This window comes from Thunnus thynnus, chromosome 5, assembly GCF_963924715.1.
Source record: "Thunnus thynnus chromosome 5, fThuThy2.1, whole genome shotgun sequence".
NCBI lineage: Eukaryota > Metazoa > Chordata > Actinopteri > Scombriformes > Scombridae > Thunnus > Thunnus thynnus.
The window spans coordinates 18,856,443-18,872,900 of NC_089521.1; the positions used below are offsets into that span (position 1 = coordinate 18,856,443).

The 16,458-nt window shown below is 41.7% G+C and overlaps 1 protein-coding gene across 5 annotated transcripts in view; it reads right to left on the reverse strand.

The window, feature by feature from the left end:
- tln2b (talin 2b) overlaps window positions 1–16,458 on the reverse strand; it is an 85,214-nt gene that overhangs the window by 19,354 nt on the left and 49,402 nt on the right. For 4 of the 5 annotated variants that reach the window (XM_067589790.1, XM_067589788.1, XM_067589791.1 and 1 more), the window contains exons 18-40: window positions 15,979–16,146; window positions 15,334–15,628; window positions 13,572–13,738; window positions 12,561–12,689; window positions 11,216–11,329; window positions 10,923–11,036; window positions 10,667–10,801; window positions 10,295–10,423; window positions 10,056–10,158; window positions 8,775–8,983; window positions 8,230–8,349; window positions 7,860–8,057; window positions 7,172–7,311; window positions 6,532–6,625; window positions 5,981–6,070; window positions 5,742–5,864; window positions 5,021–5,164; window positions 4,624–4,809; window positions 4,350–4,490; window positions 3,463–3,644; window positions 2,261–2,393; window positions 2,046–2,147; window positions 1,752–1,922 (exon numbers count right to left, since the gene is read on the reverse strand). In XM_067589790.1, the coding sequence (XP_067445891.1) occupies window positions 1,752–1,922; window positions 2,046–2,147; window positions 2,261–2,393; window positions 3,463–3,644; window positions 4,350–4,490; window positions 4,624–4,809; window positions 5,021–5,164; window positions 5,742–5,864; window positions 5,981–6,070; window positions 6,532–6,625; window positions 7,172–7,311; window positions 7,860–8,057; window positions 8,230–8,349; window positions 8,775–8,983; window positions 10,056–10,158; window positions 10,295–10,423; window positions 10,667–10,801; window positions 10,923–11,036; window positions 11,216–11,329; window positions 12,561–12,689; window positions 13,572–13,738; window positions 15,334–15,628; window positions 15,979–16,146 (3,387 nt within the window). The remainder of the gene's footprint in view (window positions 1–1,751; window positions 1,923–2,045; window positions 2,148–2,260; window positions 2,394–3,462; window positions 3,645–4,349; window positions 4,491–4,623; window positions 4,810–5,020; window positions 5,165–5,741; window positions 5,865–5,980; window positions 6,071–6,531; window positions 6,626–7,171; window positions 7,312–7,859; window positions 8,058–8,229; window positions 8,350–8,774; window positions 8,984–10,055; window positions 10,159–10,294; window positions 10,424–10,666; window positions 10,802–10,922; window positions 11,037–11,215; window positions 11,330–12,560; window positions 12,690–13,571; window positions 13,739–15,333; window positions 15,629–15,978; window positions 16,147–16,458) is intronic. The other variant, XM_067589789.1, reaches the window with a different exon arrangement.

The following is a 16,458-nucleotide window of genomic DNA, read 5'->3' on the forward strand; positions in this document are numbered from 1 at the left end:
GATCGCAGTGTTCTTGAAGGCAGATAGTTAACAAGGGAGGTAGCGATGTACCTTGGTCCTAGCCCATTAAGGGACCTCAAAGTCAATTCTAAATGTCACAGGAAGCCAGTGCAGAGCAGCTAAAACTGGACTAATGCCCTCTCTCCTCTTGGTTCTATAGCCGAGCTGCAGAGTTGTGAATACGCTGAAATCTCTCAGTGGTTTTTTTCAGAAGACAAGTAAAAAGTGCATTACAGTAATCAAGTCAGCTTGAAATGAAGGCATGCATCTTTTTGATTCATAAATGGTTGTACTTTAGCTATGTTTCTAAGGTGGAAAAATTAAGTTTTCGTCACCTTGTTAACGTGGGACCTGAGGCTTAGATCTGAATCTAAGATAACGCCAAGATTTGTAACCTCAGATTTCATCCATGGAGTTAATTTCCCCAGATTATTATACAGCATTTCTCTTTTTGTTTTGGGGCCGACTAGGAGGATCTCAGTGTTGTCCTCATTTAACTTTAAGAACTTATTGCACATCCATTTATTTATTGCCAGAAGACAGGTAGTAATGGAGTGTATAGCTGCAGATTCATTTGGTTCAGCGGAGACGTACCGTTGTGTTTCATCCACATAACTATGGAAACATACATTGTGCTCTCTGATGATGTCACCAAGTGGCAGCATGTATAGTGAGAATAATTATGGACCACGGCAGCTCCCTTGTGGGACCCCAAAGCAGTTGTCATGTTCCTCAGACACATGATCTCCAAGACTGATGTAAAACTTTCTCCCTTTGATGTATGTTTTGAACCAGTGTAACACATAGTCAGAAAGACCAACCCACTTTTCCAGATGATTGGTTAGGATATCATGGTCAATCATGTCAAACATTGAACTTAGGTCTAAGAGGATAAGAATTTAGACCTTATTTAGAGTTTAGTCTGAGGGCACTGATTATTTTAGTAAGAGCAGTTTCAGCGCTTTGGTATGTTCTAAAGCCTGATTGAAATTCCTCCAGGATATTGTTTGTTTTTTTTTTTAAAGAAAGGAGTTCATTTACACTGAAACTATCTTTTAAAGTATCTTACTAATGAATGGAAAGTTGGATATCAGCCTATAACTGGTCAGTGCATTACCATCTATGTTGGGTTTCTTTAGTAATGGTTTAACAACAGCTATTTTGAAGGCATCTGCAAAGATGCCTGTTTGAGGTGATGTATTTATGATGGTCAGGACATGACTTGAAACGCTGTCAAACACCCGCTTACAAAATGCTGTAGGTACAGAGCAAATACACAAGGTGGAGGAGTTACATAAGTGACAGTCTTAAGAGGCTTGGTTAATTTAATACAGGTGAATTTTCCCATGGTTACATCATTTACATCATTACATCAGAGCTAATATCTGCAGGGTGTTTCTACTCAGAGAGCACCGTTTTTGTTGTGTTGTTGTGTTGTTATGCTGGTTGTCTATTGACGTTAGTGGGAGAGAGGCAAGGCACTCGGGAGCGTGCAACAACATCACATCTGTTGGATTTTTGAAAAAAAAAGTCCACAAGCTGTTACAGACAACCAAGAAAGTTGGGGAAGGTCTCATTTTTTACATTACATTTCTACCCTTTCCACTCATTGGCAATAAAAAAACTATTAATACATGTAAATTGCTTCACAATTCTACATATAGAACCTTTAATACATGGATATTAAAAGTAGTATATTTCACATTAAAAAATACATGTTAGGCAAGCACTGATAATAAACTTCTTAGTACCTTTGGGTTTCCGCCGCCTTCCTTGGCAGCATAGAGCATCTGCAGGGCAGATTCAGATAGGGTCTTGGTCTGGTCTAGAATGGTCATCTGCTGCTGGTGGTCGTGCAGTTTAGATGCCAGGCCTACTGATGCTACAATGAGTGGATCAAAGTAACTGGCCAGCTGGGTCACCTGAGAAAACAAGTTTCAGAGAGTCGTCTGAAGAAGGATTTGATCAAAAGATAGAAAACAGAGAGAATGGGTTTTTCTTTCTACATCCAGAGGGGATGAAGGGCTATAAGGTCAGACCAGCACCTTGTGTCCTAGTTGGGCAGCTTCACCTCGGGCTGCCGTGGAGACAGGATCAATCAGATGCCCAATCTCCTGCACAGAGGATGTCAGCTGCTCCTGAAGTGCCTGGTGAGTTACAACGACAGACAATTACGGCATAAGTCACAGCAGAAAGACTACAGATCCCATTAAGTTCTTTCTCTCAGACAAGATAGAGTTGATGGGGTACTTGAACTCACTTCCATGGAGATATCATCTCTGCAGGGCAGGGTCTGCCCAACTGCAGCTAGGGAAGCTTGCTCAATATCCCGGATACACTTATTGATGTTATCAATGGAGTAATCACACTCCCTCTGTCCTGGTGCCTTGTCCCTATCATCAGAAATATTGAAAAATACAGTTAGATTTCTGCCTTTGTTGGTGCAAATTAATACAAAATAATTTTAGAACTATAAATAATGCAAAAAACATAATAAACAAAAAATTCATATTTAACTGAAAGGAATATTTCCACATTTTTGGAAATGTATTCAATTTCTTGACCAGAGTTAGATTAGAAGATTGGTACCACATATCACACATCTGTACACTAAATATGAAGCTACAGCCAATTAGCTGAGTTTTGCATAAAGACTGGAGGCAGGGGGAAACAGCCACCCTAGTTTTCTCTAAAAGGCAAAATAAATCCACCTACCAGCACCTCTAACTCTAGCTCACTAATTAACACATTAAAAAACATTTTTTGAATCCATACAATAACTGAAGTGTAAAGATGACAAAAATTGTGCCTTTACATAGAGTTATGTGTGGGATGTCTTCTTGGCCAGGACACTGACTTCCTGGAGTCCTTTTGTCTCCATGCGGTTGTCCGGCAGCCAGCAGGGACCCTAGTCTTAATGCTAAGATAAGCTAATTTGTTGCTGGCTTTATCTTTACACTTGGCATAAAGGCAGAGTTGTAGCAAGCATCTCATTTAATTCTCAGCAAGAAAGCAGATAAATGTATTACCCAAAGTGTCTAACTACTCCTGTAAAGATAACTGTCAGCAGGGTTATAATCAAATGCGGTCTATTCTAGGTCTTAGGTGCTATGAGAATAGTGTATGCATATGATTGGAGGATGTTGATGAAGATAGAAACCTCTTATGATCAAATTAAGGGTGGGGCATTACCCTTGGTAAAATGTGTTACAGATCCACCATGGCAAGTCTCATTATTGAAAAACTGCTCCACAGTGTTCACTAATCTATTAAAAGGTAATGGGAAGCTCAGTAGCTATAAACTAATGTGGCAATTTATTGCTTAGGTGAACAGATACCACAAAATAAGCTTTTTGGTTTCAGAAACAATTTTGTCTTCCAACTGTGATAAAACCCTTATGAACTTTGATTCGGGAAAATCCTACAAAGACAGAAGTGATTGTGGGTGATATTAAAACCGACCTGATGGAAGTGATGAGGCTCTTGATGGAGTCAGAAACGGTTCGAGAGTGGCCAGCCAGTATAGACCAGGTGGGAGGATCTTTGGGGTTCAGGACCAGTGAGCGAGCCGTTTCTAAGAGGTAAGTAGAGCTATCGAGCATGGAACGGGCTGAACGCACAATAGGTTCCTGGGCTGCTGAGCCCTGAGGAAAAGAATAGATTTGCGCAGGTGAAACAACAGCACAGGTAACAGCTCAACAGCAAAGAGCTAGCCACATTGGTATGATAGAGTTAATATTCCTTGACTACCTTGGTGAGATCAAAGGTGCAATCAAAGGGAGGGATGAGATTAGAAAGGCAGCTTTACAGAGACGCAGGAAGAAACACCTTCAGTCTTTATGATCCGAGCCAAAGCCTCCCTCGACAATTAGATTAACAAGCTGAAGATTAGAGCAGCTGTGAGTGTGAGAGTGCCGTTAAACACTGCCCTCCAACAGATTACAGCCATAAAGCTTTTAGAGGACTGTGCGAGGACTGTTCCACTCAGATTGAAAAATAAAAATCCATCCTTCACATTGAGTCTTTTCTTGAAATTAAAGGAAATTTTGACCTCAATCCAGTCCCCCCCATGTTAACTGTACAAACATTTCTGAGTTGGTTCATATAAGAGTGTTTGTTTCAAGGGGATTGAATACAGGAGTCACAAGCATATTCATTAAATTTCTCTAAAGAGTAGCTTCAAGATCAAGATGTAGAATGATTGGAAACATTTACAAATTGAATGTTTCTGAGAAAAGAAGACCTCATAAAACATTGCTAGTCAAGTCAAAAGGGTGTGTGATGTGGGAAAAAGGAAAAATAACATTATAAATCAGGCATTCAAAACAGGCACTAAGATGAATGAATACCTCATTGCTGATCTGAGCTGGGATGCTCGCAAACTCAGGGTTGTTGGCAAAGGTTGACAGGTTTTCTACAGCCTCAAGGAGCGGAGTTGTAGCAACACGGCATCTGTTTCTGTTCTCTTCTGAAAAATCCCCATCTAAGGCCTAAAACAAGACAATGCCATATGAATATCTGTCCAACTTCTTGTAAGTAACTGATTGCATCATATCAAAATGATACATACATCCACAGCTTTTCACTTGACGAAAAAAATTCTGTAACAAATTTACACTCAACGTTTTGATCACTTGGGGAGTTGACCTTGATGGTTTTGACGAGGTTGGCTGTGGTGTTGGCCACCTCTTTGGCTGACTGGACAAATTGTCTCCTAGCCACAGGGTTGGAGGTTTTAGAGGAAGCCAGGCGGCAGGCATTGCACAGTGCTGAGGTGTGCTTGGCTACAATTGTTGCTGCAGAGAGGACCTGACAAACAAAGAAACATCGGCAACAAGGAAGCAGAGTTGTATAAAATAATGGATTTTGGTGACCTTCAGGTCAATTTTAATGTTTTTAAACTTAATGAGCCATTTAATTCAAGTCACAAGAGATCTATTTACATTACTATCCAAAGTGCAGTCTCTATGTGCCAGGGAACTGCCCTATATGTTTTGCAACCCCAGATGGACATTGTTACCTGGGAGGGACTGCTGGCTGGGTCCACTAAGTTCTGACAAGCCATCTGTATAGCCTGGTTGGCCCGAGCAAACTGGATGGGATCCACCAGCCCCTCGTGGCCTGACTGACTATTGGGATCAGACACACCTACTAGGTAAGAGGCCTACAGGACAGAAAACAAAAGCAGAGTTAGACCAATGTATCAGTTTGCCAGAAGACAGGCTCTTTATTGTCCTCCAAGATGACTTTTGTTGTCACAGTCAAGATAACGACCCTCGCCTTCAGTCCAAATTCTCTGACATACATACATGAGTACATGAATACATGAATAGATACATACATAGATTCATATTGTATACATGGCGCATAGCAGGGGAGCTTTTTGAGTACAGATAAGCAGAGGGAACAAAGGATATGTCAAAGTGTGACCTTTTCCAGACTGAATCTTTTCATGGAGGTGAGGATGTTATTTTACAGCTTTAGGGATGAGACTCTTTACAATCTCCAATGAAACCTGTCTCACCCTGCCTCGCTGTCATGGTTTCCAATAAAAAGTGTTCAGCTAGGGTCTAAATGGCAAATATGGCCCTGTAAAGATGTTTGAATTTTTCTCATGTATTGTTTAGAAGGCTCTATCAGCTTGAAAAATCCTTCATCAATTTGTTTCTCCTAATTGTTTTGATGCATTTTTAAGTTTTTAAGATGAGAGCAGAGACAGCAGTGCCAGGCTGTGATCTCACCTGTCCTGCAGCCTCTGTCAGCCCACACAGGGCCTTGGACGCTACACCCACGCTCTCCCCGAAGGCTACTACATCACCTGTCTTACAGTGCTGAGAGATGCCTGCCATCGACTCTCCAAGGACCTGAGGCATACGGAAATGGAGAAAACATGAACAAATTAGATCTTTAGCGGCCTGCTATTTAAAAAAATATCTCTGACAGTTAAAGTATATAGTGTGTGCAACTATTTTGCCTATACCTTTGAGTTCTCCATGACGCTCTCGATGCAGTCAAAGTAGGAAAGTTCATTGACAGGCTCATTGGGATTATCTAGGAGCCCTCTGACAGCCTGTACACAGACAAAGATGGTAATAACTTGAACTACAATGGACAGACAACTGGACATTTCTGCTATGAAGCCCCTTACACTTCTATAAGATTCAGATATGAAAAAGCAAACACTATGAATGTATATCAAGCTAATTGGAGTCTACTGCCATTATGGTATTCAAGGCTTTTAAATGCACAGCATTATTGTCATTTTCAGTTACTTGAGAGTAAGTGAATGTACGTTTCAGTATGCAAATGCTCTTGTTCTACCAATGTTACTAATGTTGCCACTGTAGCGCTGAATCCAGTGTCCATCTACAATGAATGGCTCTACCAGAGTAATCAGATGTAAAATAGATGGTGAATAAAAATCCACTTGGTTTCCCTCATGAGAAACATACAGACATGTGCAGGCAACAGAAAACAGGCCTGGAGAGAAGGGGGTCTGTGTGTGGTACAGTGTATGTGAGGACAGTGTACCTCCAACTCCCTCAAGGCATTGTCACACTCCTTTTGTCCTGCTGCTTGCTGGGTACAGAGCGTGATCAGCTGGTTAATACTCTCTGTCACCGCCCTGAAACACACACAGGCAGCCACACAACCTTTTTAGCTCTCACATGTGTCCCCTGCATGCAAGCATAGCCTGGCTTCACTCACACTCACTCACACATGCTTTCAGCTCCCCTATTCAAGCATGGCATTGCTGGTCTCTCTCTGCGATAGGCTAACACAGTGCACAGGAGTGTCGAGATTGTCCTGCGTTTGTGTTTAGCCTTGCTCAGAACAGACGCTCTAGCCAAGGCTTCCATCTTCCTAATTAGACAGAGAGAAGTCAGTCAGGCCCAAAGTCCTGTGGGACCAGCTGCTTGGCTTCTCTCCACTAGGGGGAGGATACCCCTCCAGCAATGCTGAACGGAAACAGCTTAGGAGTGGCATACAGATGCAGCAGAGAGACGTTTTGTGACATTTAAGTACAAATTCTGAAGTTTTCATAACATGCTACAGGCTTGAATCTGGGCCAGGAATCATATTTAGAACAAATGGTTCAGTTTGCTGGCAAATACTAACTAATGAAGAGAATATCTGATACATATCTGGTGCTATCCACATCTTATCTCACCTTGCTGCCACAGCTAGAAGATTCTTCGCATTGGCTGCACCTGGATCCACAGACAGAGACTTGGCAGCCAGCAGCAGCTTGCTGGACGCCATAGAGATGTTCTTTAGATTACCGATGACTTGGATCTGGTCATCCTTGCTCTGCACAAGCAAGGAAAAAGAAAATATAGGTGATTTTGAAGATGGATTCAGAGCAGTATCAAATAGTCAAAACGTATACACAGTCTCTACTGTATCAGCTGTCAAAGGATTAAGTATTGTAAAGGATGTATTTAATTTTTCCCTACCACCTGTATCCTTTTTTCTCACTCAGCAGGACTCTTTGAGCCTGATTACAGCTCAAGTGTCATGCTACATCAACTCCAATCCCAGACGATCATTCCAAATTAATGAACAAAATAACCAGAACATGAACATCACAAGATCTCATTACATCTGACTGTGTTAGTGCTCTTGGGGACGATCATGCGTCTAAGTGAATTAGATAAAAAATCTAATTAACAAATGACTTAAATAGCTTAGGTACTAAACTGACACAAAAATATGAGACGGACCGCTCAGCATTTAAGGCCTTTACATTCATGCCATCAAAGGTTTGGATGCTGCTCTCCTCATTGATTGGTGGCAGTGGAATCACCATTGAACTGTTTCAGTGAAGTGTGGAGGGGTTGTATGATCATGAAACCTACTTGGGTGTGTCCTGCCATCTCAATGCCAGCATCCAGGAACTCATCAAAGTCTTGGCTGAACTTCCCTGAGGCCGCAGCCAGCTGGCTGCTTGTTCCACGAGAGGAGTGGACGACCTCGCCTGCAGAGTGGTTGAGTTCAGCTGCTGTGTGGTTCAGATCAGTCTGGGCCTCCTGGAATGTCTTACTGCAGGGAGGAAGCTTCAAAGACAAGACACACATCAATAAGGACATGCTGTAGTTCTCAGAATATCAAAAATCAAGTCAAATTGAAATACCCTGTTCAGTTATGGGGTGATATCTGAATGATGGTACAGATGTTTCTGTGTTAATAGTCAAGAAATCCCCAAGTAAAAACCTGAGTAGGACTCACAATGTCCACCAGCAGCTTCTTGCTGGCCTCTCCAATGCTCCTTAGGGCCATGTCAACATCCTTCTGGCCTGGCAGGCAATTTACACAATTATTCAGGGAGTGAGACACTGCTTTGGCCACCTGCAACACAGGACAACGCTCTGTCAGGACTACCATTAGTCATTCTAACAATGTGCTACACAATACAAAGTCCCAGAGCAAAGCTATAAGGGGAAAAACATCTCAAATGCAAATTGGGCTCACAGCAGTGCACAGTAATCCGTGCCACTAATTTATGCTGCTGTCACAGATATATGCCAAACAATATGTTTATCCCCTGAAGGGGTGCAGGAGAATGAGCAGTTTTACTCTGGCACTCCTGAGAGAGGAATACTAGGCGAGAGACAGAGCAGAGAGAAAATAGCAACGCTTAGAGGGGATGATTGTTATGGAAAGGAGAAATATTTACAAATCAGTAGAGGAGAGAGAGAGGCCTGAGAGGAACAATGTGATCGCTACATGAATATCACTGCCTCAGGGGTATATATTACTGGGAGCTACGCGACCTGTGCCAGTCTCTGCTGACTCTCAGCATCTCCTGGATGAACCAGGGCCTGATGAGCTTCATGGATCAGCATGGCCGAGCCCTCCATGACACACTGGGCTGAGTCCAGCATTGCAGCTGCAGCCTGAGGCTCCTTGGTGCTGGCTGCCACACCTCTGGCTGCTTGTGCCAATGTCCTTAAAGCCTGTGCTGTTTCTCTGGCAGCCACACCTGCAAACAACCAGCCACATGTTGAAATGACAATAAACAAATTCAATCATAGGTACAGCAGAAAGAAAAGCTCCTGCTGCAAAAAAACAACAACATCAGTATAGTGTAATAAGTATCAGTAAAAAAAAAGAAACTGAACCTACAGTATAGCTGTTGTACCACAGATATCTGTAGTGATTATGGATGTTTTACAGATGTAATATTTGATAGATACAAAGGCAATATGTTGCTGACATTCTCCTGTGTTGTTCATTGTTATGTAGTAAGTGCTGTAACAATATTTCTGTAGATATTGGAACTGACATTTTACTAAACACGTTAATTTCAATCTCATTAGTTTTGCTTTGCAGCGGTCCTGTTTAAGCAAAACAAAGTGGGAGGCACGATATGAGTATTTATTGTCAGTACTATAATTGTAATGGTATTGTGCAAATCAACTGGGGCCAGCAGTACCACACTGAGAATAAACCGTGATGCTGAAAAACCCTCATTGTTTAAATAAATGAGTTAATATAATAAATATGGCCCCACATGGGAGGCGCCCTTAACTTATTATACATAGAACAGAGACGAAAAGCATCAAATTGTATCAAATTGCATTAACCAGCCAAGTGGAGCCATTTGCTGATGGAATGTTAAATCTAGTGAAAATAAGATTAATGAGTACCTAGCAGCACCCTGGGCCACAGCTTGAAGTGCTGCCTGGGAGCATTCATTGTTAGAACTGCTATTCTCTATCTGTCTTCATCTCTCCTCCCCTGAGGTCCACAATTGAGCCAAAATTTACGGCAAAACAGCCCAGCCATGCTGGATTGAAAGAATTTAGTTTAAAGCAATGGCGAAAGCACAAATAAAGGAGTCATAATTTTCTCTGCCTGCTCTTTCCTCACACTTGGCGCAGTTTAAATAAACTACTTTTTTCAATAAAAAATTACGGTCAGCAATCCATAAGTATTTATTATATCTAACCCATTCAGGCAATGTGACTAATTTAGACCGAAGTAAATTATTTAGTTAAATGGCTTCTTAAGCTCCTAAGACTTGCTCTCTGTGTAGAATACACTTCTCTTACCTGTATAATGTTCATTGCCCTGTGCAGCACAAGTCAGCAGCTGAGCCATGGAGGAGCCCACAGCCTTAGATGTACTTCCCAAATCCTGAGCACACCTCTCCAACTGTGTGAGCAGCAGAACACACAAATACACCATTTGATGTAGAGCTGTGATCGCCTCATCTCGTGGTTTAAAAGCTCTGATATCTACACTGTAATGTTTCAATTCAGCTTTACAGTAGATGTTTCTATGTACTGACCGTTTCCCCAGGAAGAGGTTTGAGTTGACTGTCAATGACAGACATCTTGGCGTCCTGAAGTTCACTCTTAAGTGTCTGTACTGTTTTGAGGGCTGAGTCGATCTCCAGAGGACCACATGCTTCATGGGCCTTCAAACAACACACGGAAATAAATGTTACTAACATGCATCCCATCCATTACGCCGAGCAGACAGGATAACATCCTATATGCTGCGCCTACTATCTATAAATGAGATCAAAGAAGTGGGCTTACCTAAGTGCAGCCTTACAGCAAACAACATATTTCACATCATATTTCACAAGAGATAGCAACGAATTTCCTGCATCAGTGAGATGAATCCTGTTATCTCTAGCGGTATTATGTATAGATACCTTCTGGGTGGCAGTCCTGAGCTCTGCCAGGCAGGTAGCCAGGTTTTTGGCACACTGGCCCAGTTGCATAGCAGCAGCTTGGTCAGTCACTGTCGGAACTGCTGACTTCGCAGAGGTCACCATCTTACTTCCAGGCTGAAGGACAGAAAAACAACAACAACAAATTCAGAAGCACTAAACGAGCAGTTTTTTTTTCTGTATGTCTGATGACAGAGAGTTTGATAGTTTTTAACAGTGCTGTGGAGAAAGTTCTGACCTGTAAGAAGCTCTGGCTGGCCATGATGAGGGCAAGCTGGGCACCCAGCTCCTCAGGTTGGGCCTGGCTGCTCCTCATGCCCTGCACCAACTGGGGAATGCTATCTGCTACTGCCTGCATTTGCACACAGTGTATGTTTAATATCTGCAGAATCGTGACTGAGAGAGAAAGGCTGCCATCTTCTATGACAATATACAGTATATCCTCAGGATTGAGTTTTCCTGTGTATTATTTGAGAGTATTCTTTAATACAGCAGTAAAAAGAATACATGAGAAAGAGTACAGGATCATACCTTGCAGCTGTGTACTAGCTGTTGGTGTGAGACTGTATTTTTGTTGGAAGCGGCAGCATTTTGGGCAGCTGCGATGGTCTGAGTAGCAGCAGCCGCAGCCTGCTTAGCAGCTATCTGCTCAGGAGATACAAATAGTAATAATCATTAATAGTAATAATCATTTAGGCCAAAGTAAAAGAGAGCAACGCCTGGCTAGAAGTAACATTTGCTTTTGCTCTGTACAGTATTATGCTGTCATGCTCTGTTTTCAGACAGTTGTTCTAATCAGTGGTCACAAACCAAAGTGTTTTGTGAGAAGAGGAAACGGGTGGATTGCCGTGCTCAATCTTTATTTCATAAGACGATCAGCATGACTTTCATATTGCTATGTTTCCAAAAGTAAAGCACTAAAAATATACTGCTTAAGTTACATTAAATCATAGGCATAAGACTAGCTTTGAAGCGAAGACAAGATTGAAAACAGAAGGAGAAGACATTCCCTGTTGAATGGATGAGGAGGCGAAGATGAAAAGAGAAACCCGGAATACATGATATTGTTATTCTGAGTAGAACAAAAAAGACTGCATGTAGAGTTGACATGGGAGGTAGAAGCAGCATTCTCTATATTTCATATTCTATATAGATTACTGTATTTACCTCATGTAATGTGCATGTGCACATCTGCACAGCAACTGAATGCGGGGGGGGAGACCCAGATGAGCAGGTCAGGAGACAACAAGTAAGATTATGGGAGTCTTAGGGGGCCTAAATGTGTCTGGGATAAAATGTACACGCACACTTGCAGATCCATAACACTTCCTTCAGTGGCTCACACGTTTCCTTGATGGAGGCAACCATTAGCACCATTAGTGTGACCATCTGATGCAGGGAGGCAGACTGAGATATAAGTCTGATAGCTGGCTGATCCCAGCCCTGGTTAATGCATAGTTTATGTGCCTAGGAAATTGAACATTGGGTGCTTTGGAGCAGAGAGGGGCTAGTCATTAGGGCCAAACTGATACTAGGGGCTAAACACAGATCTTTACACTCAGATAGTTCATTCACGGCACTAATGGGATTTATATCTTGCTGCTACAGGAAAGAGAAATAACACACACAAATATACTGAAATGGGTCATATTTGACTGCTGAGGCATTTCATTATTTGCATCCAGGCATATGTTTCCTTTTGCCTAATGTCTAAACACCATTTATTTCTACAACGAATATACTATGTTTATATTACAGGGAAGGCAGAATGTTGGAAAGACATGTTAACATGACCTCTTGGAACACAGGGGAGAGTTTTGTTTTGATCAAGGTCAAACAACACAAAGACGAAACCATGCTGACACCTATGACTCACCTCTAGCCTGTTGACCAGTTTTTTCTTTATCGCGTTCTGAGCTGCAGCATTAGTGGCTACACGTAGCCCCTCAGCTGCCTCTCTGAGCCTCTGCTGCTGGTCCTCATTCTCTGGGTAGGCAGCTGCCCCCTGAGGACACACACACACACACACACACACACACACACACACACACACACACACACACACACGAACACACACACAAAACCAGCACACAAGCACAGATGTGCACATACAGACACATGTAATCATGACGCATAAATACCTTATATAACAATAGCAATCAGACCTCATCGACGAAAGTTAAACAACTCTGGTTATACATGTTGTACAGTAGATGGTGAGAGGCATTTAGCTCTGTCTGCTTTCTGAAAGTTTCCAAGGAAACCGTCAGTGCAAGATTCCCACTTCCACTTTGATAATGGCAGTGATGTGGTGATTAATGTGTCACAGATCAAAAACATCTAACGAGCCATAAACAGCGTTTCACTTGCCTGGGTATTTCACACTGATAATATCCTGCTCGACAGTGCCAGGGGCTTATTAAAACCCACTGATGCTGCACCCTTTTATTTCGGATGTGAAATGATGGTGGTAGCTAGCGCATACAGTGATGCCCAAAAAATGTGTATTCTATCAAATGAAAGCAATACAGCAATTTGCTTCAGTTCATTTTTTAACACTGCATTCAACATGACATTACACACACGAGAACAGCATGGCAGTGACACAGCTGACAGAAGACAAGAAACTAAATACAATGCACAATATCAACAGTTATGTATCAAACTGATTGCATGTAATGAGGTTAAACTAATGAGAAATGCGACTACTGCATTAATTTGGAATAAACTACTAATTAAGCTACAGCAAAGTAATGTAATTATGATGGAAAGCAATTCAATTATGTTATTAAGGTAAAGTATGTCAGTGGATTACTAGTTACATGTTTAAGCAAATAATCAATCATAATTATTGCATAACAATGTGAAAGTAAACCTTATACTATACCTTAGCAGCCTCTACCATACGAGCCGTGGCATCAGCCAGGAGTTTGGCTGCAGCCAGCAGTTTCTTGGAGTTGTCAACATCCACCTCTGCCTCTGCATCAGATCTCATGGCATTGACCAAGTCAGAGGTGGCTTGGGCAAGAACCCTGGCCTGACGCACCATCTCACCTATTCATACATACAGAATGTACATAAAGGCAGATGTCCACACACACAAACGTAAATCAACTAGACTAGAGGCACGGAGACGAGGCCATGTTACAGGTGGAATTCATTTTGTGCTGCAAAGCTGATGGCTGTTTTTTGTGCAGATTGTCGTAGATTTGTATCTATTTCGACAAAGGAGCTTTTTGAAAGTGATGGTTGGGTTTTAGAGCTGTCATCATTCATTTACCCCTCGGAATTGGAGATGTGTTTCTTGTGACATGGAAATTCCCTTGACAAACAGCAAACACTTTTAGTCAGATTTGTGTCAGTGATGGATTAGCGTGGCCACATCTTAACACACATATTTTAACTGCTGACAGCACGTCATCAGTGCTGACACATGTGAATAGGGGTGGGTGATATGGATGAACTATTCTATCACAGTATACCTATCAATATATGCTGTGATATAGTATAGATATAGTAAATTTCTCAGATATTCAACTGAGAAATTGTAGATAAAATAACCAGATGGAATGTTTGTTTCCAGCTAATCTAGTTAGTTTTCTCGTTCTAGTTAAATTCCCGACAAATCAAGTCACTTCATTACATTGATAAAAAAAATCCTGTAAATCCAATACAGAGGGAAAGCAGTCTTGTGCACTGGTTTGCAGAACTGGACTAATATAAACATAGATATTAAAGGGAAGATTATTGCAGTAGAAACTGCCTAGCAAAATCTTATCATCTCAAGTTGGATATCATCATCCAACCCTGCTGCATCAGTAAGAAATGTCTGTAATTGTGCTCATCTTGTATAGTCACATCATTATTTTCACCTTCATCTACTCTTATAGCTGAAGGTTTCGAGTGAGTCATCCTCTCTCACACAAACAAAAGTCTTCGGAATATATGTAACATCTCCCCACACACCTGCTATAAAAAGCTGTTTCCCAAACACCCACCTCCAGCTGGAAATAACTCACCCAGTGAAGTCTATGAACGACAAGACATCTAGGTGCTTTACAACCTACATCTTATGGCCTTGGGAATAAACCAATACTCTATCTGTAGAATGAACTTTAATCACTGAATGCTGATGTATGGCTACAGATTTTCCTTCTTTTTGTGTTGATTTATAGAAGAAAAAAAAAGTTTGTCTTTCCAAAAATGCCCAGGTCATGTGTTTCCTTTTAAAATTCAAAGCCTCCCTGATGCTGATTGAGACCAGATTGGGAGCTCTGTAGTGGTTTTGGATGACATGTTTCCTACAACCCCTTGAGAACTGGCTGGCTTTGGGAATTCTTCAGCCTTATGGTTTGAACCATAACAAATAGCCTGATTTAAGAAAATATTTCAACAAGGTTTTTAAAGATCACTTAACATGGACACAAACACGGACAATATCTTAAGGCCCTCAGTACAGTCAAAACACACTAAAACTAGCCCAGTGAAAGCAGGTATTCATAGAACATTCTTTTTACAGTTTAGTCCTTGTAGTGAGTAAACAGATTTGGATAAACATACCAAAGATACCAAACAACTTTAATTGAAATCATTTTTAACTGGACTTAACCCACATCCTTCTCTAGCATTAAGCGCTTCTTTGTACTCACCAGCATCACCCATGGAAGTGAAAATGTTCTCTGTCACATTCATGATCGTGTCCGTGGCCTGGTCGTAACGTCCAATGGGCTCTCCACAGCTGGCGTAGTGGCGGACATGCTGCAGCAGGTCGCTGAGAGCCTGGCTCACCACGCCAGCTGCTGCTCCGACTTGTTTCAGCAGCTCGCCGTCGTCACTGGCCGAGCGGCAAGCTTTGACGCAGGTTTCCACTGACCGGTCCACCAGTTTCCCAGCCTCGACAAGCTGCTCCTGACACACTGGGGAGCTGATGGTTGGGCTCACCACCTGCAAAACACAAAAAATTTGGCAGAAACTCAGATGAATCACAAGAATTGAAGACTATTTTGATATTAAACTACATCTACAGTTATTCTTCTTTCATGACTACACACAACAAATTGGTCTTTTAAAGTAAAACATGGAACTGACATTCATTAGTTTCTGGTAAAGCATTATTTAATTCAAGATAAGACACAAATGAACTTTAAAAATGTTTTTGAATAAACAGGGTCAATATTGCACATTTCCATAACATACTACATCCAATGTAATACACTTTGCTTGCATAATTTCATGCCTGGTGGTATGTCCTCTACCTACTTGGCTGCTGAGATGAACAAGTTTTAGTTCAGTACCTTGGTGCAGGCTACCAGCTGTGAGGTGGACAGGGCACACTGAGTGGCAGCTGCAATCACCCGGTTCTGCAATATGGTGTCCTCAGCCACCTGGGCCACATTCTTGGCCTTCAGGACTAACATAGCAGCTGCATTGGCCACTGCTTTGGCCAGATTCATCAGGGTGTCCTGCAACATATTAATCAATGTCCTTCACTGAAACACACCACAGCTGCGCACATGTGTCTGAAGGGACCAGGAGAGTAAATGTTTTCTACTCATTCATTTGATATACTGGACATCTAATGCACCAGAACAGCAGTAGTCTAACAGTATAAATAACTTAAGCAAGAGGCAGATGGTGAGTATGGAGTTAAGGGTGTTAATAATAAATTATAACTGTGTTATTATGTGTTGCAATAGGATTACAAATTCCACTGATCTGCATCCAATAGAGCGTTTTTGGCTCAAAGTCCATGAGACCAAGAAGATGGATGATAT